We start from the raw sequence: 22,928 nt of genomic DNA on the forward strand, positions 1-22,928 counted from the left end.
TCTCCCCTTGATGGTTTAAGATCTGAACAATGGAATCAAAAATTCCCTTTTTTATTTCTAATGCAAACAGGCAATGGAAAAGCAGAGCATCCAGAAGAGTGAAACTTTGAAGACATTACAGGGCCAACTAACGGAGGAAACAATAAAGGTAAATAGCATTTTTACAGTTTTAATGACTTGCAGGATCTTTGTAGGGTTTTTTTTAAACCCTATCTGGACAAAATATGACATTGATTACTGTGGAATGGTTTAATACTTTTTGGTTATTTTCATTTTGAAAGAGGAGAAATGGAGAATTAATCCCTAAAATGGTTTTTCTTTATGTGACAATGTTATAAACATGAGTTGTTTATAAAGACCTTTAAGGCCATACGTGGTTTGGGGCCAGTGTATTTGAGAGACCTCCTCCCTGCCTATACCCCCCCCCCAAAAAAAAAAGTCTTATGCTCTGCCACCTCCAACTGGCTGTGGAACCCTGGCCCCAGAGAAGCACGTCGGACCTCAACAAAGGCCAGAGCCTTCTCGGCCCTGTCCCCTCCAGTGGAACGAGCTCCCTGAGGAAATATGAACAGTTCCGCAGGGCCTGCAAAAGGGAGCTCCTCCACCAGGCATTCGCTTGAGGCCAACCAACTCGGAAACCAACTCCCTATGCATCATGACCCTGGTATTTCTTGGTGGTTTCCCACCAAAGTGTACTGTCTGGGGCCTCTCCTGCTTATGTTCCGAGATCTGACCAGATCAGGCTAGCCCTGTGTTATCCAGCTCAAGGCTCTCAAAAACTTATACCCTGGAAATTTTGTTGGGCTTTAAGATGCTCTTGGGCTTGTATCTTGCTTTTCTATTGCAGACCAACATGGCTACTCACCTGAAACTATCACTGTACATGGCAACTCACACAGTAATATACACAAAGAAGGCAGGCTCTTTTCCTTAAACAATCCAAATTTTAACTGTGTGAGAAAGGCGGCACAGGAAGGGATGGGAAAAGAATAAAATGAAAAGCAGTAGGTGTGAATGTGAACAAACTCAGATGTTAAAAACAATTTTCCCCCCACAGTTACAAACCAGGCTGATTTTCCCCAAGCTTGCATCCTTTTGCACAGTGCAGTGAGATTGATAATTTAACTGTGTTCAGTTAGTTATGAAGTTCAGACATCGGTGTCCTAACAAGCTGAATTTTGCTTCATTAAGAATAATAAATAAATTAAAATTATCAACTAATAAATTAAAATGATCAACAAATAGGAAATGACCAGCATTTCAATACTAGCATCCTTTTTATTTTAAATGACTATGGTAATAAGAAACTCAACATCAAGAAAACAAAGATCATGGCATCCGGCCCTCTCAATTCCTGGCAAATAGATGGGGAAGAAATGGAGATAGTGACAGATTTTATTTTCCTGGGCTCCAAGATCACTGCAGATGGGGACTGCAGCAAAGAAATTAAAAGACGCTTGCTCCTGGGGAGGAAAGCTATGGCAAATCTAGACAGCATCCTAAAAAGCAGAGACATCACCCTGCCAAAAAAAGTGCGTTTAGTCAAGGCTATGGTCTTCCCAGTTGCAATGTATGGCTGCGAAAGTTGGACCATAAGAAAGGCCGAGCGTCAAAGAATTGAGGCTTTTGAACTCTGGTGCTGGAGAAGACTCTTGCGAGTCCCTTGGACTGCAAGGCGAACAAACCGGTCAGTCCTAGAGGAGATCAGCCCTGACTGCTCTTTAGAAGGCCATATCCTGAAGATGAAACTCAAATACTTTGGCCACCTCATGAGAAGGAAGGACTCCCTGGAGAAGAGCCTAATGCTGGGAGCGATTGAGGGCAAAAGAAGAAGGGGACGACAGAGAATGAGATGGCTGGATGGAGTCACTGAAGCAGTAGGTGCAAGCTTAAATGGACTCCGGGGAATGGTAGAGGACAGGAAGGCCTGGAGGATCATTGTCCATGGGGTCGCGATGGGTCGGACACGACTTCGCACCTAACAACAACAACAAATGGTAATAAGGGTACTTTGATTGGGATATGTTTTTCCAAGCCCCTGGAGCACTCTGATATAAAGCAGTGCAGCCACTGGACATTAGCTCTATTTGTCCACCCTTTGAAATAGACCAGTGATGAGGCTGTTTATTCAGGTGACTTTCGATGACACAAGGGAGAGAAGGGATGATCTTGTTCTCTTCTTCACTGCAGCCCAGTCTTCCATGGCTTTTTGTCCACATGGGCCCCATAGTCTCCAGCAGTGCCTTTTCAAGAGCTAAAAACATCCCCTAGTCCCTCTAGCATGAAATTAAAAGTTGGTAGCCTTCAACCCAGTATGTTGATTTTATGCTTGCAAAGTAGATTTGATTACATCTTTAATGTATGTGATCAGATTCGTTTGTTGGAAAACAATTACGCTGACCTTTCCTCAATTTAAATTATTCTTCTAATTAGGTCAGACAGCTCCAGACAGCACTAGATATCTGTCAGGAAGAGCTAGCATTGTATTTGAGTCGACTAGAAGAAAATAAAGAGTCATTTGAGAAGCAGCTGAAGAAGAAATCCGAAGAGGTAAACCGGATGTTCTGAGGATTTTACTCTTTGTGTGATGTGGTTAGTAAGGTCTCCCCATTTAGTGGGGCTGGAATTTGTGTCCATAAGGAAGCAATTTTTGTCTCTTCAAAGACAGAAAATAAAAGATATCTGCCTGTATTTGGTGGAAAAGTCTAGCTATAGGCACAGCAAGGCTCCAATTAAAAGCCCATCAGGCTCCAAATTGGGGTGTGTGTGTCTGAATGACAGCCAGAAATGAGCAGCCAAAGACCCACAAGTAAGGCTAAAGGGACTCCACCTATCTAAAACCACTTGATCCCACAACATTCTCTCCCTCCAAATAGCAACACACCTCTCTCTCTCTCTCTCTCTCTCTCTCTCTCTCTCTCTCTCTCTCTCTCTCTCTCTTCCCCCCCCTCCCCCATCATTCACTCCCACTGAAACCAAGGCTTTCCCATTGAACTCTTGGCTAACAAGGATGCCAAGCAAGCTAGATGGGAAAACATTGGAGTAGCCACAGAAACAAAAAAACAACCCTCCCAAGCCCGTCTATGCAGAGAGAAACTGTCTTGTGCGTATACCAAGGGAGGCAACTCTGCTCCCGAAAAAGCCTGCAAACATGCACAGAGAGGTAACACCCGTATGCGGTTGTGCGCATGGCCATACAAGCCCGGTTCATGACCCACAAACTACTCCATTTTGTGGATTTGCAGAGACCCATGGATTGGCTCGTGCCCATCTCTAGATGTTAAGTGTATCATCTGGCAGTGTGTAAAAATATCAGGACATTATCCAAAGTCACTGTTAACAGTTCTTTCTCAGAGTCACTGGTTTATTTAAAACTGGGGCAGAATTTCAAACATAGACTATATTTATTTATTTATTTATTTATTTATTTATAATACTTATATACCGCCCTCCCCGGAGGCTCAGGGTGGTTTACATCATAATAGAGAACAATACATAAAACAGTCTGTAACATGTATAACAGATAACTAATAATTGTAACCAAAATAACAGCACAATATAACGGTATAACAATATATTGTGGATACTTGAATTTTAGTTTGTAATGAATTTCTGTGATGAAGATTATGTATGCTAAGAATAAATATAATTGTTAGTGCCACCTCATAACTATATGCTGATATGCTTCAGGTACAACGGCTACAGAAAGAAATAAAGATTAAAAATGACAACCTTCAAGCAACCAGTGAACAAAATCTCCTCCTACAACAGGCACTGCAGCAGCAGCAGCAAATGTTGCATCAGGAAACTATTAGAAATGGTGATCTAGAAGACTGCCAAGCTAGACTGCAAAAGCAGGTGCATTTTTTTATAACAAATTTAGAAATTCTTTATAAAGGATCTCTGGTGTTTATGTTACAGAAGAGTACTTGGAAAAAACCTAATCCCAAAAAAACACACTAGCTGTGATGCAGAGAGCAGCTGTAAGAACACTGAGGGCCTGGAATTTTTGATACTGTGTCATAAAGTTTTTGTGAAAGACTTCATCATTTCAAAAGTTGTTATTATAAGAGGCCATTAGAAAACCACATCTTAAACTCCTCTTTGACACACAGAAATATACCCCTACCTACCTATGTGAAGCTCTTCAAGCACCATACAGAATATGTGTAAAATGATGGGAATAGTGCTTGCTCCATGATGTTTGCTTCATGGTGCAGCTAATGTGAAAACAATTAAGGAACTGAATGCCCCTGTGGTTCCAGTGGATCTTCTGGACTGTGTCTGTAGCATAGAATGCAATTTCACGTAGACCAAACAACATGGGCTTGGGTTAAAGATGCTAACCATTAATTCTAGAGCAGCCTCATTAAATGTCATGAAACTTTGCAATACCAGCTTATTCTAGTTGTAATGCTTCATGGTTTGATGGGTTTGTTGCTGTTGCTAATGGATTAAATACTCAGTGTCTGTTTTTAAAATTATATTTGAATAATGCATTATTCTGTAGCACTCTACTTTTTAGTTAACCAAATACATCTCTATAGAAGTATCATTTTAGACATTTATGTTTGACTTATGTTATATATACCTTTCTTAAAACAGCAATTGTGCGTCCCTGCATATCTTCCAGTGCATTTAGTAGCTGAAAGTTGCAGTCTCATTGAGGAGTAAGCCCCATTTGACTATATGAGTAGCCATGCTTAAGAGACTGGATTAGGCTTCATGGCCCGTTGAATCTGTTTTTAATAAAATCTTTTAAAACAGTTATTAAAACTAGAGCAAGAATTCCAAAAGCAAAAGGAAAATTCAGAAGAAGAGTTGAGAAAAACAAACGAGAAGCTCCATTTATCCTCTGAGGAAAATGATTTGAAAAGACAAAAAGTGACAGAACTTACCAGTACAGTCAGGTATGTACAGAATATTTTTGTATGGATATGTTTGTTCTTCAACAGTGAGATGTTTATCATATTATCAGCAGACTTTTATTATTAAACTGAAATTAATACAGGTTCATCTTCCGTTTTCTTGTGCAGCCCTACATTGGGACTGCATTTGCACAGGCCAGCCATGGATATTTTGTTTCTAGCTCAAAAGCTCCAAAATGGAGGTGCCCTGCCCCTTTGGAGCTGGTTCATCTATGGGATTTCCACCCAATGTCTCAAGTGCATTTTTGTCCTCCTCAGTTCCCCCTAAAATTATTTTGGGATTGGGATTCTTAGGATTCTAAAAAAAATCTGACCTTGGACCTGCCTTCTCTGGTTCCAACTGCCAAACTACGTTCCAGACCCCTTTCGATCCATGCATAAGTAGTCATTTAAAGCAGTGGCCCCCAACCTTTTTATAACTGGGGACCGGTCAACGTTTGACAATTTTACTGAGGCCGGGGGGGGCAGTCTTTTGCCGAGGGACATCGCCGCCTGAGCCTCTGCTCTGCTTGCTTTCCTGCTGGCACCCCAGACTTCCCGCCACCCACTGGGGGGCACTGCCAGCAGCAGCTGCGCAGTGCCACACCAAGGGGCAGCCCCAGACATGGCATCCTCTGGAGAGCACTGATCTACGGACCAGTACCGGTCTCCGGCCCGGGGCTTGGGGACCACTGATTTAAAGCACTATGCTTATAGTGCGTCTCTTATATTTTGGGATAATTAAGGTACTTCAATATCTTGGACATTGCTGTATTATGTATTGTTGATTTCATCAATTGAGATTCTTTTCTTAAACGTATTCTTTGAAGAAAGAGATTTCAGAAGTAAACTTTTAAGCAAGCTATTTAAAGTGTGTGCTTAATTCTAAAGCTCTGAATAGCTTGAAAATATCTTACCAGTCCAGATCCATTTCTGTTGTTAGACCTACAATTTTTCGAATAACAGAAGATCAAATGATACATCTGTGGGAAATTGTATTTTGCCAAGGATTATATTTATTCAGAGTGCTGTTATTTCAGTGACATGTTCACATCAATTTTGTTTAGGCAAATCAAAACAGAGATGGATCAGTGCAAAGATGAATTAATAGACATGGAGAAAGAATTAGTGCACTTGAGACGAGAGAGTCACTCTAAAGCTGTGCAGCTGGGCCATTTGGAAATGGTTTTGGATCAGAAACATTCAGAACTGCATAAAAAGACACAACAAGGTAGTCCCTTAACAGTGCTTTGTTGCAATGTGAAAGTCCCATTAATTTCAACATAGCTTGTTTGGTAGATGTTTCTAGAAAATTATATTATTTAGCTTTATTACACAATTATAAAAATACATATAAAAACTGGTCTGCAATCGTTAAGTTGTTTGGTGTATATGACTAGCATATATGACTGAAGCTTATCTGATAGCTTTCAATGGTGATAATGTCTTTGCTTAAAACTTCTTGCTTTAGTGTGTGTTTAGGGCTCTTTAAACAAATATCCTCTTGTGGCGCAGAGTGGTAAGGCAGCCGCCTGAAAGCTTTGCCCATGAGGTTGGGAGTTCAATCCCAGCAGCCGGCTCAAGGTTGACTCAGCCTTCCATCCTTCCGAGGTCGGTAAAATGAGTACCCAGCTTGCTGGGGGGTAAACGGTAATGACTGGGGAAGGCACTGGCAAACCACCCCGTATTGAGTCTGCCATGAAAACGCTGGAGGGCGTCACCCCAAGGGTCAGACATGACTCGGTGCTTGCACAGGGGATACCTTTACCTTTAAACAAATATCCAGTTGCTGTTTCCATAGCTAATCTTTATTATTTTAGATATGGGTGAAGTATGAGATCTTCTTTATATTATAGTTGCAAAGCAAATTCTAAATGGTGGCCACAGTGTGTTATTTGCTGTGAAACACTAACAGTGCCATTATAAACAAATTTACATTTTTAAAGCCATTGGGCTTAGAAAGGTGCCATTATTTAGGATGGCACTTTAACACTTAAAATGCTAAACCAGGGTTTGATGCTACAGGACTGATCCATGGCTCAGGCGCTCCTTCTTCCCCTTGTACACTACAGTTGCTCTTTTCCTTCCTGCAGTGATATCTCTTTGTATCAAGGCCAATTTCTCCTGGCCTGGTACTTCAGAAAAAGTCTTCTCACAGAGCAATCAATACAAGGGTGAAGCTACCTATTGAGAACATGGACTCTGTGTTTACCTAAGAGCATACTATTTGATTCCTTAAATTTCTATATCCCAAAGGACACCTTGAATGCATTGCAGTGCAGTAATTATGATGAATATGATCAATGGATTCTGGTATTCTAGCATTTCAATAGTCTAGTTGACCACAGAATGTACCAGAAATATTGTTGTGTGCTCTGATGTGCATAAGGAAAGGTCGTGTCTTTTGCTGAATATTCCTTCTTCATTCTATGTGCATGAAAGTAAAAATATTAGAAGAGAAATTACTTCAGAGTGAGATGCAGCAAAAGGATGCTATACAGAAAAGGGAAGCACTAGAAGCTGACTTGCAAAGAGCCAATGACGAACAAAAAGCCACTTTGAGACAGCTAGAGGAACTTCAGGACATGCTGCAAAAAGCACAGATGTCTCTGGAGGAGAAGTATGCTGCTATCCAGGATTTGTCAGAGGAACTAAGGTAAACGTTCTCTCACTACCAAATTGGATTTATACTGCAAACTAGTACATTTTAATATTCTTTTGTTAATTTTTTCTTTCAAAATCATGCTGGCAGTGACAGCTTGTAAAGATACTGTTTCTTTATATTCCAGCAGAGGAAATGCTCATATGGTCTAAGCCAGGGGTAGTCAAACTGCGGCCCTCCAGATGTCCATGGACTACAATTCCCAGGAGCCCCCTGCCAGCATTCGCTGGCGAATGCTGGCAAGGGCTCCTGGGAATTGTAGTCCATGGACATCTGGAGGGCCGCAGTTTGACTACCCCTGGTCTAAGCCAAGTAGGAGTGGGACGGGGGTGAAATCTTAAAAGAAACTAAAATAAAGTCTGAAGCAAACGCTTCAGCTTTTTCTTCTCTCACCCATCTCCTTTTTCAGGAAGTGGTAGGTATTAAATGTAAGGCCCATCCTGATATGCCCCCATCATGCTTAGGATGGAGACCTCCACCCTCTTGTGTATTTTCTGTCTTTATTGGAGGAAAAGCCCTTAACAAGGTGGGGGGTGAGTAGACAGAAAGCCTTCTTTCCTACTATGCTGAACTGAAATAACACCAGGATCTTTCGTACTTTCTGGGCATGGAAAAAAACCCAGATGATACCCATGATAGAGATACTGAGTCCTTCAGTTATCACAAGTACAACACACACAGAACAAGCCAAAATTGTAAATAGGAGCTGTGAATCAATTGGTGACACATGGTCTATTTCCTATATCATATAGTTTTACTTGCCGTCCCAGATTTAGGGCTGCTTAATGGAACTTTGATAAACAGCAGTAATTATTTCCCCCTAGAAAAATATTGGGATACAGACTTCTGTCGGACATTTGTTTAATCTAGGGCAGCCTTTTTCAATCCTTTTACTGTAGAGTAACCCCTGAAAAAGTGTGCAGGCTCTGAGGAAACCCTGTAATAGAGGAAACCCTGTAACTGGTGTGAGAGCCAGTTTGGTGTAGTGGTTAGGAGTGCGGACTTCTAATCTGGCATGCCGGGTTCAATTCTGCGCTCCCCCACATGCAGCCAGCTGGGTGAACTTGGGCTCGCCACGGCTCTGATAAAGCTGTTCTGTCCGGGCAGTGATATCAGGGCTCTCTCAGCCTCACCTCACTCACAGGGTGTCTGTTGTGGGGAGAGGAAAGGGAAGGCGACTGTAAGCCACTTTGAGCCTCCTTCGGGTAGGGAAAAGTAGCATATAAGAACCAGCTCTTCTTCTTCTAATGTTGTCAGCTGGCCAAACCTTCCTGCCATGCCCCTGGAAGTGACATATCACCCTCTCTCTCCTTCCAATCCACCTACCCACCCAGAGTTTAAAAAGAAATGATGATCATAGTTTCAACCACACTGTTTATTTTAAAACAATTACATTTGGGATTGTTGGAAGTATTATAATTGTGTGCCAAGTAAGTGATGAGCAATGAAAAGGGCCCTAATAACCTCTGTCTTATGCATCTTAACTTCCAAGAAAATTTCACTGAGTTGGATAGGGCATAATCAAGGCCTGTGACTCAACGACTTGTTAACATCTAGAGCCCTCCCCCACAAAAACACCTCCATTGAGAGAACCCAGTTGGGAGATTTAAGGGCAGTGAATAATCTGGAGGCTGTTATTTCTTGTTCTATTGATTTTAATTTATTGTTAATTTTAACTGTATGTAAACTGCCCTGAGCCATATGGGAGGGTGGTATAGAAATTGAATAAATAATAATAAAAAAACAAGCCTGTAGACGATTATAGCCTTACTCAAGAGTAAGCCATGCTGAACTCAGTAGGACTTGTTTCTGAGTAAACACAGATAGGGTCAAGCTATAAGAATGGAAGTGAGTGACACACGTCATTTGGATCTCTTGCACAAACATTATGTTTTTATTTTTAAATGATCATTACAGGGAATGCAAAGATGAAATTGAGGATAAAAAGCAAGAACTTATTGACATGGACCAAGCACTGAAAGAAAGGAATTGGGACTTGAAACAAAGAGCTGCTCAGGTTAGAAGTTCACCAGACTGATTTGTTCACTAAGTATATTAAATGTTGTATTAATTATTGGGAGTTAGTGGTGGAATCTTAGTGGTGCATAGTCTCATGAGTGATACTGATTTTTTGCTTTGGGTTGATTGATGAGTTTTTTGATGTCTTCTTTTTAGGTTACACAGCTGGATATGACAATTCGTGAACACAGGGGAGAGATGGAACAAAAAATTATTAGATTAGAAGGGAACTTGGAGAAAGGAGAGCTACAGATCAGGGACTGTCATAAACAGGTAGTTCAAAATACTCTGACCTTGGTAAGACTGGAGAGCAAATGAAGCTGTGTGAGACTAAAAAATGGAAGGAAGAATGGCCACTAATGGCATCCCATTCAGGGCAATCCTAAGAATAGTTTTCTGGGTGTAAGCCCTATTGAATAGACTTGAGGAATTCTGAATAGATATGTTTAGGGATTGCTCTCTTTATTGCTTTAAAAATAGAAGGAGTAACAATAGCAGGCGGGAACTCAACTGTATTCAGAAATTGTGGTTTGTAATGAGAACATACTAAGAAGTCCTTCCTCAGTTTCCCCCCTCCCTTAGTTTTAAACTAAGAAAACGTCCTTCTTGAAACAAGCCATAACTAGTCATGACTGCTGAATTCTGGGCACATTAACAAGCTAACATTTATTTGTTGCCTTTCAACCAGGATTAAACCATGTAGACAAGAAACATACCTCACTTTGTTAAAGCATCCAATTTAGGTAGCATGACAAATTGCATTTATTCTAAACCAGGAAGTCATCACTAGGGGAGGGAGCCCGTAAATATATTCCTGGTACATTCTTAGTATAAACCATTCTTTGTGAAACTTGGTTGCAGTCTCTAAATGCCATACATGTTCAGCAGGAATTATGCTGTATTTTTCAGCATCTAAAATGAATACCGTATTTGCCGGCGTATAAGACAACTGGGCGTATAAGATGACCCCCCAACATGTCCACTCAAAATATAGAGTTTGTTACATTACAGTACTATGGGCCATTGTGGGCAGCTATGTCTATCCCAACCGAAGTGCACCCGGTGTATAGGACGACCCTCCCACTTGGAGGCATGTTTTTCAGGGGGGAAAAGTAGTGTTATATGCCAGCAAATACTGTAGTTTCTTAATTTCTCTTGTGCTCTGTTACCCCAATTAATAGATTGAGGTTTTGGAGAGCAAGCTACATAAATCAAATGAAGAGCTTCATCAGAAAGAGTTTGACATACTGCAACAAGAGCAGGAGATAATTCAGCTTAAAAAAGAAATTGAAAGAAAACAGCAAAGAATAACAGGCATTGAGAAAGTAAGTGTTTTTGTTACATAAATATTTTTCTGCTATCCATGACCACCCTATATGAAAATGCAGAAAAATACTGATCTGAAGAAAAATCTAAAGTATTTACATGTGTTTCTCTTCATCCCAATTTATTTGATAGTACTCTCTTTAGGGAAGAGCCTCTTGTGGCGCAGAGTGGTAAGGCAGCTGCCTGAAAGCTTTGCTCATGAGGTTGGGAGTTCGATCCCAGCAGCCGGCTCAAGGTTGACTCAGCCTTCCATCCTTCCGAGGTCGGTAAAATGAGGACCCAGCTTGCTGGGGGGTAAACGGTAATGACTGGGGAAGGCACTGGCAAACCACCCCGTATTGAGTCTGCCATGAAAACGCTAGAGGGCGTCACCCCAAGGGTCAGACATGACTCGGTGCTTGCACAGGGGATACCTTTACCTTTACCTTTACTCTCTTTAGGAGCCTTAATTGTTTGCAACAGAAAGAATAAAAGTATATTGCAGAGAAAGGCAGTAAAAGGTTTTAAAATGTTTGTTTATTTATTGCATTTATATACTGTTCTCCCTGGCGGTATGTGACTAAATAAGTGTAGATTACATAAGAGCCTCTTGTGGCACAGAGTGGTAAGGCAGCAGGCATGCAGTCTGAAAGCTCTGCCCATGAGGCTGGGAGTTCGATCCCAGCAGTCGTCTCAAGGTTGACTCAGCCTTCCATCCTTCCAAGGTCGGTAAAATGAGTACCCAGTTTGCTGGGGAGTAAACGGTAATGACTGGGGAAGGCACTGGCAAACCACCCCGTATTGAGTCTGCCATGAAAACGTTAGAGGGCATCACCCCAAGGGTCAGACATGACTCAGTGCTTGCACAGGGGATACCTTTACATTTACTTGGATTTCAGACCTAAACTGCTTCCATGCCATTTTTCCCCCTCTTCGATGCAACTGCATATTCACAGGCCTCAGAGGGCTTCCCTCTTTGATTGTGCTGGAAGCAGGAATGACTGTGGGTGCTTTCCATGCGGGTGTTCTGCCTGCAGCCAATACGGGGGTGGGGGGAGCTCCACCTTCACAATGTCAGAACTAAGCTCTTCACACACACCGCCCGCTTTTAGCCCCTTTATCCCAGCTGAGCCATGGTCTTAACTTTACATTGCAGCTCAAGAGAGAAGGGGAAAGAAAGGCGAAAGGGGTCTGAACAAAATTATTGTTACAGAAGGTGATGGGGGGGGGGGGTGGCAACAGCAGAGAGTAGTGCAGGGACAAGGCATGTGGGCACTATTCCCATCCACTTCTGTAGCACTTGCTGTTGCAATAGAGGCACCTTTTTGCATTCCCATGCAGAAGCGTTCCTAATCCTGTATAGTAATAAAAACGCTATTTTAAAAAGACTAATAACATTTTATTTTTGTTAATGAATACTGTTTGCCTCTTAGATGGTGAAAGAACAGGAAAAGTGCATTGCAGATCAGCACCAAGAAGTACTGGATTTAGGTCAGCAGCTGAGGCTAGAACGTGAACAGATGAAATGCACGCACGCGGAACTACTGGAGAGTCGCCGTCAGCTGGCTCAAGCTCAAAGGGATACGGATAGGCTCTCTCATGAATTAGAAGAAGTGAACCATCTCTCTCATGAAAAAGTAACCAAAGAATTTCACTATATTTTCTACAACAAACAAACAGCAAGTTAATAAGCATGTGGTAGTATGTTTAAGGTATTTTAAAAAAATGTTTACTACTTGATTATCATCTTGCTCCTTAATTACAGAAGATACATTGCATAAAATTGTGAGTCAGCCTTTTCTAGAGCAGAAATAAATATCACCTTTTCTAAATAAAAGATAAGGATCATGAGGGCACGGCTAGCCATCTGTTTACTAACACTATCCATATCCCAGCAATATCACCCTTTTCAGTGGAAGGAGGTAAACTGGTCTTAATAGTAAAAGATTTTTATTTGACATTTTCTTTAAAAAAAAAAAAAAGCCCTTAGAAGTATTTACTTTGCTTTGAAAAATTGCCAGTGGTTCTTTGTGGCACTGTAGTAGTCTATCTTCTTTTTTAAATAAATCACTGTGGTAAAATGCTATAACAAAAGGATAAGTGATATTCTTTCTTCAATAATCTTTCAGGAAGTTCGTGCCAATTATTTGGCAGAAGAGCTGGGGGCATCTCAGGCCCGGGAAACTCAATTAGAAGCAAGAATGCAGGCAGAGGTTAAGAGGCTCTTAGCAGAAATACACTCAGTAAAGGAGTCATATAAATCAGAGGTAAAAACCCTATTAACCGTTGTGTATTTATGATGATCCATGGTTCTGTATAAGAGAAATGAACGGCTCATCTTTTCTTATTTTGGAAACTGCCTGCAGGGGGTTTCTCTTTTTGTTTCTAGCACTGTTGATGGGGAAGAAGTTGTTTTAGACTATAATAAATTAAAATAAATAACCTCTGTTTCCTTGAACCCTCATTTTTGGGAGTGAATTACCCCTCTCCGTTCTATATACAGTAATCTAAACATGGATGATGCAATGAGACCCTGGTCACAAGAGGTAAAAAGACAAGATGTTGAAATAAGGACCAATCAATCAATATTTGATTATGGTCATGGACCAGCAAAATAAAATATACACTAGGACAGTGGTCCCCAACCCGCGGGCTGCGGCCCGGTGCTGGGCCGCGAAGGCCATGGTGCTGGGCCGCGGCTCCCTCTCCCCGCCCCCCCCCCAGTAAAAAACTTCCCAGGCCGCAAGCTTGCGGCCTGGGAAGCTTCTTACTGCGGGAAGGGGGGAGAGGGAATCAGAGCTGCGGCCGCGCATTGCCCATGCGTGGCCGAAATCGCGCATGCGCGGCACTTTCGCACATGTGCGAAAGTGCAGCGCATGCGCAATTCCGGCCGTGCAAGGCGCATGTGCGCAATGCGCGATCGCACATGCGCGACATGTGCGGGCGGGCAGTTGCCCTGCCGGCCCCCAGCCTCAAAAAGGTTGGGGACCACTGCACTAGGATAATAGTTATATGTATATGCTGTCTTCTGTTAAGAGATAAAATAGCAATTGTCACTAAATCAAGCAACTGTGCAGAATTCAGTCCTTCACTTAAAACAACCAAATTCACCAGTGGTAGACAGACCACAATTAGGATCCTTGCGTAATCTCATCAGTGCATCAGTGCATCGTTTGCCATGAAAGAGTCTCCCTGTTAGCATATGTTTAACCAAAAAGAGCCTGTTATTCATCTGCTTTCTAGAACTACCACTTTTGGAGCTGAGGCTTGGCACAGTGAGTAAGGGTATGTGTGAACCTGTAAGAGGGCTTCTCTCACTTCTTCCTCTCCCTCCCCCCCACACCAGATATCTGCCATCAGCTGGATATCCTGACATTTTGATATAGCCATTGTTACCATTCAAGCCAGCAGCTTATCAGTTAAGAGTAGTGTAAGAAGCTGGGGGGGGGGGGGTGGAGTAGGTTCTCCTTACTGAACTTCTGAATTGAGTTTTGGTGAACATGGGATTCATTACATTATTAGGATCATATTTACTCATACATGTTGATATTTGTATGTTACATATGCCTGACCACACATGGTATCATCTTCTGTCTGTATTACACACAGCTCCCTCTTGCAGCTTTTAGGAGGATATTCCCTAAATAGCACTACATGCTAAGAATTTCTACTGCTTTTTTTTAGCTCAGTGAGAAATGATCTGTATTTCTAAAAAAGGGAACAGTTACCTAATTAAGCATGCCAGAACACTGAAATTAACATCCATTGATGCTCCTCCCTATATTTCTGAAACAGCCTAGGGGGTGGGATGTGTCCGGCTGTCCAAGTTAAAATAGGGCCAATCAGGGTGCAGCCAGCTTTGCCCTGATTGGCCCTGCCCCTGCAGCTCCTGCCCTCTGTCCCTGGACTCTAGCCTCTTTGCTCTCAGACGCCTCAGTGCCTGGAGCCAGCAGCAGGTAAGGGGAGAGGCCCAGGGCAAAGGGTCGTGGTGGAGGCCTTGCTTATGAGGGCCTCTTGGCCTGCTAGGCTAGGCCTGCTGATGAGTGCCTCCCAGCCTGCTGACTGCCTGCGGAGGAGCTCTGTCCTGGCCCTGATAACGAGCTGCCCAGCCCCCACCCGTCCCACTTCATCTGGCTGCGAGCTGCAACCCAAACCCACCTTAAGCTGCCTTGCCAGGGGCCAGGGCCCTTTCAAGACCCGTTCTTATGAATGGGCTTTGAAGCTAGTTCAGTAATAAATTCATTTGAATTTTAAAAAAAATTTTTTTTAAGAAGTTTTACAATATTGGTAGGCATATACTTTTTAAAGATAAATATTTCATTTCTTAAGGTCAATAAAGTTATTAAAACATAGAATTCTAAGATCTGTTTTATGGGGGTATTAACAATAATAAGTTTGGTGGCATGACTACATCTATAGGAGTAAGGAACTGAAGATCAAAGAGAAAATTAATGAGGTTTGATTATAATTTCTTACTTATTCCTTAGAAACCTATACATGAAACAGAGCGGGCAAAATGGCAGCACTCTACAGAGTCTCAGGTTTCCAAATCTCATCATCTGAACGGGCAGCTGAAGCAGTTGAAGCTGGAACTAGAAGATGCCCAAACCACCGTCTGTAATTTGCAGCAGCAACTTGAGTCTAGAAATATGCTGGTTCAAGCAGCAAATGAAGCCCTGCTTCTGAAAGTAAGTTAACACAGATGTACATTACTTGACACACAAGCTGTGAAACAAGAACTTAATAAAATAAAACTTTCATCTGTTGTTTGATGTGATATTCTTGCTTTCCTAACAAAATTTCGAATTTAGGTTTATTAGCTAAAGGGCGTAACTTGACATTCTTCAGCAATACTGCTTCTCCCATTCCATTTTTCACTTTCATATCTCCTCAATAAAATGTCGAAAACTAAATACGTGCTGTAATGATTTCAGTGTTTTCCTGCTCCCTACTATTAGGGCTGAACTCATTGACCCCAAACACAGTATGTTGGATTCCCATATTCCGCTTGCGTAACTGACCTGGCTGACTTACTTCTGCAGCCCCCTCTGCCATCCAGAGAGCTTATCCTGAAGGATAGGAGATCCTTGAAAACAGTGTCCAATGCAGCTCACAAGGCTGCGCTGCAAGAGAGAAATTGTGGCAGTCCTCCCTAGTGCCAGAGGAAGCACCTTCCATGAAATGCTAGAATTGCTTGTATCTAGCCGAGTTTAAAATCCTGTCTTGCTGTGTTAGTGTTATAAGCAAATACAGACAAAAGGGACAGTTTGTAGTGTCTACACACAAAGATGGGGGGAAAAACTATCCCAAGGCTACTAACAATATTAACAGAACTAATACAGGATAAAGAAAAATAAGAAGTCTCTTCTTATTCTGTAGATTTATTGTAGCATCCAACCAGAACAGGGCAAAACAGATCAGACTCTACATCAAAGGATAAATGGACGCAAATCTGACATTAATCACAAAACTGCAAAACCTGTAGGAGAACATTTCAAACTCTCAGGACACTCAGTGGGGGACCTCTAAGTAGCTGTTTTATTACAAAGGAATTTCAGAAACAGACTGGGATGGGAGATGGGAAGGGATGGGAGATTGCTGATTTACAAGTTATTACAACTCTCAGGACAATTGAATCTTCAGGGCTTAATAGAGATTTTTCTTATTTTACTACACATGCTAAGTCACTCACTTCTCTCTTATATCCAAAATTAAACTTTGTTGGTCATAAAGTGCCACTGGAACTGCTTTAATCTAATCATAGCTATACTTAATTGCTTATGCATCTTGACTCTGATTAGCCCTCCTTGGCAACTTACCCCCCCCCACACACACACACACACATGTAATGGTTGAGGAAGTCCTGTTTCAGTGTATCTGGAGAAGTGTGCATGCACAGAAAAGTACACCCAGAATTTAACTGTTGGCTGTAATGGTGCCACTGGAATCAAACTGCTTTATTTTCCCAGGAGTAAGCCCCTTTTATTCATTTGGGGCTTACACATGCTTAAGGTTGTTCTTTTAGAGTGCTGAGAGAATGTGATCTCTTTCCAATTGACACAATTACTGGGGACATGTGGTTGGTTTTCTAGTAATGAAGAAAGAACTGTATATTTCACATTACAATGATAGTCTGGAAAAGCCATTAATACCCATCAGCTACTTTGACTTTAAAGGCAGAGAGACTTGTCATGGGTTAAAGAGAAATGTTGAACTAGCATTACATGGTGTATCTCTTCAATCTCTCTTTCTATAAGAAATATGAGTGTAGTGCAGGAGGAGAAACTAGGTGCCCAAATGACCCATTATGCACGGGGGTTTTAGCGCACATTCGGGGTGGAATGGCGGCGACTAAAATCACGGATAACGCACGGAGCTGGCTGCAACCGGCTGCAGCTTCGGTGCATGCCGCCGAAAAAGCCGCGTCAGTGAAACGCGGAAGAAAGCGCAGCTTCCGGGTGAGCGGGGCGCAACCAGACGCGGCGCCCGGATCGGCGCGTGCATAATCGGTTACTCTGGGTTTTGCCGCCGTCGCGCCCCGCCCCGTGTATAACCGGTATGCGTCGCGTCTTCCCCCTCCGCGTTTTCCATGTGACCTGAAATCGCCGTTTCGGCGGCCGTGCATAATGGGCCAATGAGGTAGGTTTCCTATGCCAGACAGGCAACACAACACCAAATTCACCTGTCAGGCAAAGCAACCCTATTTCCTCCTCCCAAGGGTTAATAATATGCATTACTGATGGATTGCATCTCACAGGTGTTGGACCTAGCAGCTCACAGACCTGTTACCATTTTCAAGGTCAAAGCAAGAGAGAACCAGAGAATGGGAGGGGGAGAATTGAAGAGATGAGATAATTTTCTGGAGGGTTCTGACTGGGACATGCTCTGATTGGTTCATTGCTATCACCTGACTCAGGTAGGCCCAAAATTATAACTGACCTAAGAATTTGGAGACAGGAGTCTTAACTCGAATTTTGGAGAGACTGAAGGCTTACACCTATAAACTGCTGCCAGCATTGTGGAAAACAAGCTTGAGTTGATGTCTGCAATTGCAAGAAAGTACGATTGTGCTGCATAACACAACCTTTGAAGTGTTAGGTAGTAAACTTCCTTCCCCACAGTATTAGTTTTGCTAATAGTTTTTCATAATATACGAATAGATAGAGGACCCATATTGTTCCTCCTTCCCATAGTAGTTTTCATCAGTAATTTAATATACATTATTTGTTTGTTTTTTCAGGAATCTGAAGTTACACGACTACAAACTAGAATTGCAGGTCATGAAAGAACGGAAGGCATCAAACAATTATCAGTCCTAAAGAACATAACTCCTCATCTGTGGTCTGATGATAAAGAAGTGAATGTTGCCGAGCTCTCTCAGATTTCTTATGCCAAACACAGAAAATTGCGTCGCTCTACAAGTGCTAGTGATCTAAGTGTGAAAGATGATGATGATGAGGATTTGTTACACCTTAAAGAGATACTAGTATTAAACTCTTCAGTGCCTTGTAACCTAAGAGAAACAACTCTTGCTCCACAAAAAAGCCCAAGTGAATCCTCATTTGATCCTTTGACATATGCTGTAGATGAAGATGTGACTTGCGACAGTAATGACTTCCACACTCTTTGTGGAATGCTAAAATACATCAACAAAGAGATGAAGAAGTCTGAAAATTCATCCCTCTAATTTTCAACTGATGAAAATGCAAAGGAAAATCAAGTACGTGAATTCTATACTGTGATATTGCTTAGGTAAATGGGGCATAATGCAACTAAAATAAGTAATGCATTTTAGGAAAACTTATCACTTGCTGTATGGATGTCAACCTATGGAACAAAGACGGCTGCGAATTAATGGATATCTCTAGGATACAATTTTCAAATGTGCCCAGAGTACACATCATAGTGAAATTGGCCTACATTTTAAAGTAACTTTTAAGAGTATCTCCTTTTGTTTTAAATGTTATGTTTGTTGCATTGGCAGACAAGTTCCTTGGGATATAGTCAGGGTTATGCTTAACTGATGAATGCTGGACTTGCAGAGAATGGGAGTAAGTCGACTTTGTAATTATCTGCTTTCATTTAAAACAAAGAGCATGTTTTTTTGACGTAGGTACACTTGAAGCCACATGGGCAATGTCTGTTGAAATATCAGGAGCACTTGCTGAATGAGATTCCAATTAGTTAAGCCAGGGCTTCTGTATGCTTAACTCCCAGCCCATTTCCAGATATTATACAATAAGATGTTCTGTGCTGATGTGACATAGCTAACAATAGATATGTGGGTCTGTACCTGTTTACAGCCCAAGAAACTGGAAAACTCAAGACTATCAATAACTTTCCACTGCTGCTAGTTGGAAACAAGTAATATCCATGGTGTGAGAAGGTTCTGACAGTTAGAAGTTCCTGACAGAGCAGTTTCTCAGTGGAACAGGCTTTCTTGGGAGGTGGTGGGTTCTCCATCTTTGGAAATTTTTAAACAGAGGCTAGATAGCCATCTGACAGAAAGGCTGATTCTGTGAAGGCAAAGGGATGACAGGTTACAGTAGATGAGCGATTGGGATGTGAGTGCCCTGCATAGTGCAGGGGGTTGGACTAGATGACCCATGAGGTGCCTTCTATGATTCTAGGTGAGGCCTCATTTTCAGCTGGCTAGTTTGTCACCATTGTTAGTTGAGTTATCTACCATTGGATGTAATGTTTTATCAGTGAAAGCTTTGTACATGAAAGAGCTAGCCATTACTTTGGTGGAGGTGATACCAGCATAAAGTGTGCAAAGTAATAAGAATGACCCATGGAAGTAAGAGAATGCACATGCATAATTTTACATCCATTCTTGATGCAGAATTTCATTACCCTGGTCCAGGAATTTGATTTGTGGGTTTTTTGAAGCATTAGAAATATAAAATTCTTGCTATAATGCTATACTATGCCACAATGTATCTAGCAGTTATATTGAGTAAATATTATTTACAATTTTGAGTTCTTCAACATTCTTTCCAGGCAGAGGATTCCCATTAAATCCTAGGCATTCTTAGAAAGTGGAATGCTGCATAGCCTAGAGAGGTTGCATAGTTTCCAGTCTGTTGGCACCAACTGGAATAGCTGCTGAAGTTCCTGGCCATGTCCAGGGAGGACTGGGGCTTATGACTTCTCAGACTGGTTGCAGAGTTGCTGAACTGTGGAGTATTCTGGTTCCTAGGTACCTCTGGGGTTTGCTGGGACTCTGTTGCTTGTGCTGGGGAAATTATAGCAATGCTCATCCTTACGAAATATCTTCTTTTGAAACTCTCTGAAGTAACTTCCTAGATTAGGCTGCAGGATTCTGTAGGGAGGTTCTATCTTTCAAAAAATAACGTCGAAAAACAAAATAGAAGATTGTTACCTGTTCAATAGTGCATGCTAACTAGGATTTTAGGCTTGAACAAGTCTTGATTTGAATATGAGCTTTAACTTACAAACGTTACTATTTCAGGTACAAAGCCTATGAAGATCTGCCTCAAGCAAGCAGTCAGCCACTGATGAATTAGTTGGCATAGCATTATGTTCATAAATACATTTAATAGATATTTTGTACATAGTAAGAATACCTGCATTGACTCACAATCCTCTCTATCTTATTTTTTGAGTTCTACTTTTATGATTATTGCTTTAAAGTAATTTGTATAGTAATAAAAGTTGTTTACTGTGGAAGAAAAGGTTGAAAGATCTGTTTTTCTTTTTAATCTACTGGAAACTTCTATTTAAGATGTACTTGGTTATTCTAGACACTGATGATCAGTACTGCTCATATCTGCACTCCTTTTTTCAGTCATACTAGAATGTGATGGAACGCTAAAAACTAGCTTTTAAAATTAGATGTAGATACATGGAAGAGAGGGGAAGTGGCCTTTTAAATATAGATTTGCTGTAGTAGCATCAACATCAAAGTACTTTCTGAAGTCTGCTTGGAAACTTTATAATGCAGCAGTGACATAATTGACTGGGATCAATTATTCAGAACATATCTTGCTGATATTGTCTGCTGGTTCCTGTCCATTTCAAGGTTCAGTTCACAAATGCTGATCACCACCCATAAAGCCCTAAACACCTTGAAATCATAGTATTAAAAAGATTGTTTCCCTCTGTATGAACTTGACCTTTAAGATCTTCAGAGGCTTTTATCCAAGTATGCCTGCATAAAAAATTAGAAAGTACCCTCCCTAAAGAGGGTGGCCTGGCCCCTCAAATTTTAAGGAAATTCATTTTATTAGTCTGAGCTTTCAGATTAAGATTGTTTCTTCGGTACCACTTAATTGTATGTGCTGTGTGTTTTCTTCAGCTAAATTTTGTGTTTAGAATGTTTTATGTTATCAATGGTACTCAAAGTCAGAATACATGTTAATTGTTTAACATTTTTGATGGAGAACAAATTCAAGGTAATATTTACAAATATGGCAAGAGAATGCTATATAATGTTTAGTATAATTTCACGTTGATCTGTACAAATGTGAAGCTTTTATAGTTGAGATCTGTGACAAGTGTGCCACTCCCTGCAATGCAAAGACTGCTTCTACATCACCACAGGTGGCTATCTCTGATCATGGTATCATGGCTCTTCATGTTGCTTTGAGAAACCATCAGTAAGAAGAGCCATGCTGAGGGTTACATGATTAAGAAGCTGTTTCTAAAACTTTCCTCTTAAGGACTGCACTGTGTTGCACAGCCTTACAGACCTGTTTTTATTTATGTATTATATTTATATACTGGCATATCTGAATGGGTTCTGGGGGTCCAGTAGATGTTGTCAATTCATTGGCCTCAGCCAAATGCTTGGCAGAAGAGCTCCCATTTTACAAGCTGCTTCTGAAATGTGGAGAAACTTCTGGAATCAACTCTAATACATCATGAAGTTTGGGAAGCTGAAGAACCAGAGCACATATGCCTAATGGATACTTTGCTAGGAAACCACAGTTGGAATTCCTGGCTTGATAAATATGAAATATCCTGTTTGTACTAATTGACCACATATGAAGGCGGAAATTTATGTATCAATGTAAGCAATGGAGTACAATACCAGAAATAGATTTCAGAAGGTCACTTTTCATGTATAGAATGAGGGTAAAAGTCCATGAGGAATTTGAACATACTGGTTTCTCTTCCTCTTGTTTGCACTCTCTCCTTTATTGTCTGACTTACGTAATTAGGATGATTTGGTAAGCGGCAGAAATGCTGTCTGTAGCTGTCTTTCCATGAGGTTGGGAGTTTGATCCCTGTAGCCGGCTCAAGGTTGACTCATCCTTCCATAGTCAGTCAAATGAGTACCCAGCTTGCTGCTGGGGGGTAAAACGGTAATGACTGGGAAAGGCACTGGCAAGGCCACCCTGTATTGAGTCTGCCGTGAAAACTCTGGAGGGCGTCACCCCAAGGGTCAGACATGACTCATGCTCACACAGGGGATACCTTTACCTTTAATTTTTAGGCAGATTTTTATGCATGCTTGGCAACTCCAGTATATTTGGTTAGTTTTGCTGTTTTTATTATTGGTGTGTGTGTGATGGCCTCTTCACTATTAAACATAGAAGTGGAGAGGAATGTGAAACATTATGGGGGCATTTGGAAATTTAATCCTATCTCCCCTACAGGATTTCCCCCTTGGGGAATTACAGACATTGGATAAAATAAATTCACCGTCGTCCAAAATGACATCACCAAAATGACATCTGGTGCGGGCTTTTGTAATTCCTTTTACTATTTAGATTCTTGTATATGGCCACCGAAGGCAAATCGAAGTATAGAGAAGTAGTAAAACACACACAATGTCTGTCAGGCTGTTGTTAAAAGGCAACTGGCAGAAAACGAGTGCGCCATGAGACTCGCTCCGGGCCATTTCGACAGCCAATCCAAACTGGTATTCCTTAATGAAACTTCTGAGGAAACCAGGAGGGCCTGGGGCCGGGCACGCAGAGGCAAGCTTGAAGACCCCGCCAGCTGTCAAGCGTATAGCTTTCGGAAAAGGGAGGGGAGGACAGCACTGCGCAGGCGCATGTCGTCTA

At 41.6% G+C, this 22,928-nt stretch overlaps 1 protein-coding gene across 5 annotated transcripts in view; it reads left to right on the top strand.

The window, feature by feature from the left end:
• The window catches only part of CCDC18 (coiled-coil domain containing 18), a 36,415-nt gene extending 15,822 nt beyond the window's left edge, over positions 1-20,593 (top strand). For all 5 annotated transcript variants that reach the window (XM_077332913.1, XM_077332917.1, XM_077332915.1 and 2 more), the window contains 14 exons: positions 71-148; positions 2,434-2,550; positions 3,691-3,858; positions 4,768-4,910; positions 5,975-6,138; positions 7,350-7,563; positions 9,487-9,586; positions 9,745-9,861; positions 10,770-10,913; positions 12,327-12,530; positions 13,023-13,160; positions 15,381-15,581; positions 18,134-18,613; positions 20,369-20,593. In XM_077332913.1, the coding sequence (XP_077189028.1) occupies positions 71-148; positions 2,434-2,550; positions 3,691-3,858; positions 4,768-4,910; positions 5,975-6,138; positions 7,350-7,563; positions 9,487-9,586; positions 9,745-9,861; positions 10,770-10,913; positions 12,327-12,530; positions 13,023-13,160; positions 15,381-15,581; positions 18,134-18,580 (2,235 nt within the window). In that variant the 3' untranslated portion in view covers positions 18,581-18,613; positions 20,369-20,593. The remainder of the gene's footprint in view (positions 1-70; positions 149-2,433; positions 2,551-3,690; positions 3,859-4,767; positions 4,911-5,974; positions 6,139-7,349; positions 7,564-9,486; positions 9,587-9,744; positions 9,862-10,769; positions 10,914-12,326; positions 12,531-13,022; positions 13,161-15,380; positions 15,582-18,133; positions 18,614-20,368) is intronic.
• The last annotated feature ends 2,335 nt before the right edge of the window (positions 20,594-22,928 follow it).

This window comes from Paroedura picta, chromosome 4, assembly GCF_049243985.1.
Source record: "Paroedura picta isolate Pp20150507F chromosome 4, Ppicta_v3.0, whole genome shotgun sequence".
Taxonomy (NCBI): domain Eukaryota; kingdom Metazoa; phylum Chordata; class Lepidosauria; order Squamata; family Gekkonidae; genus Paroedura; species Paroedura picta.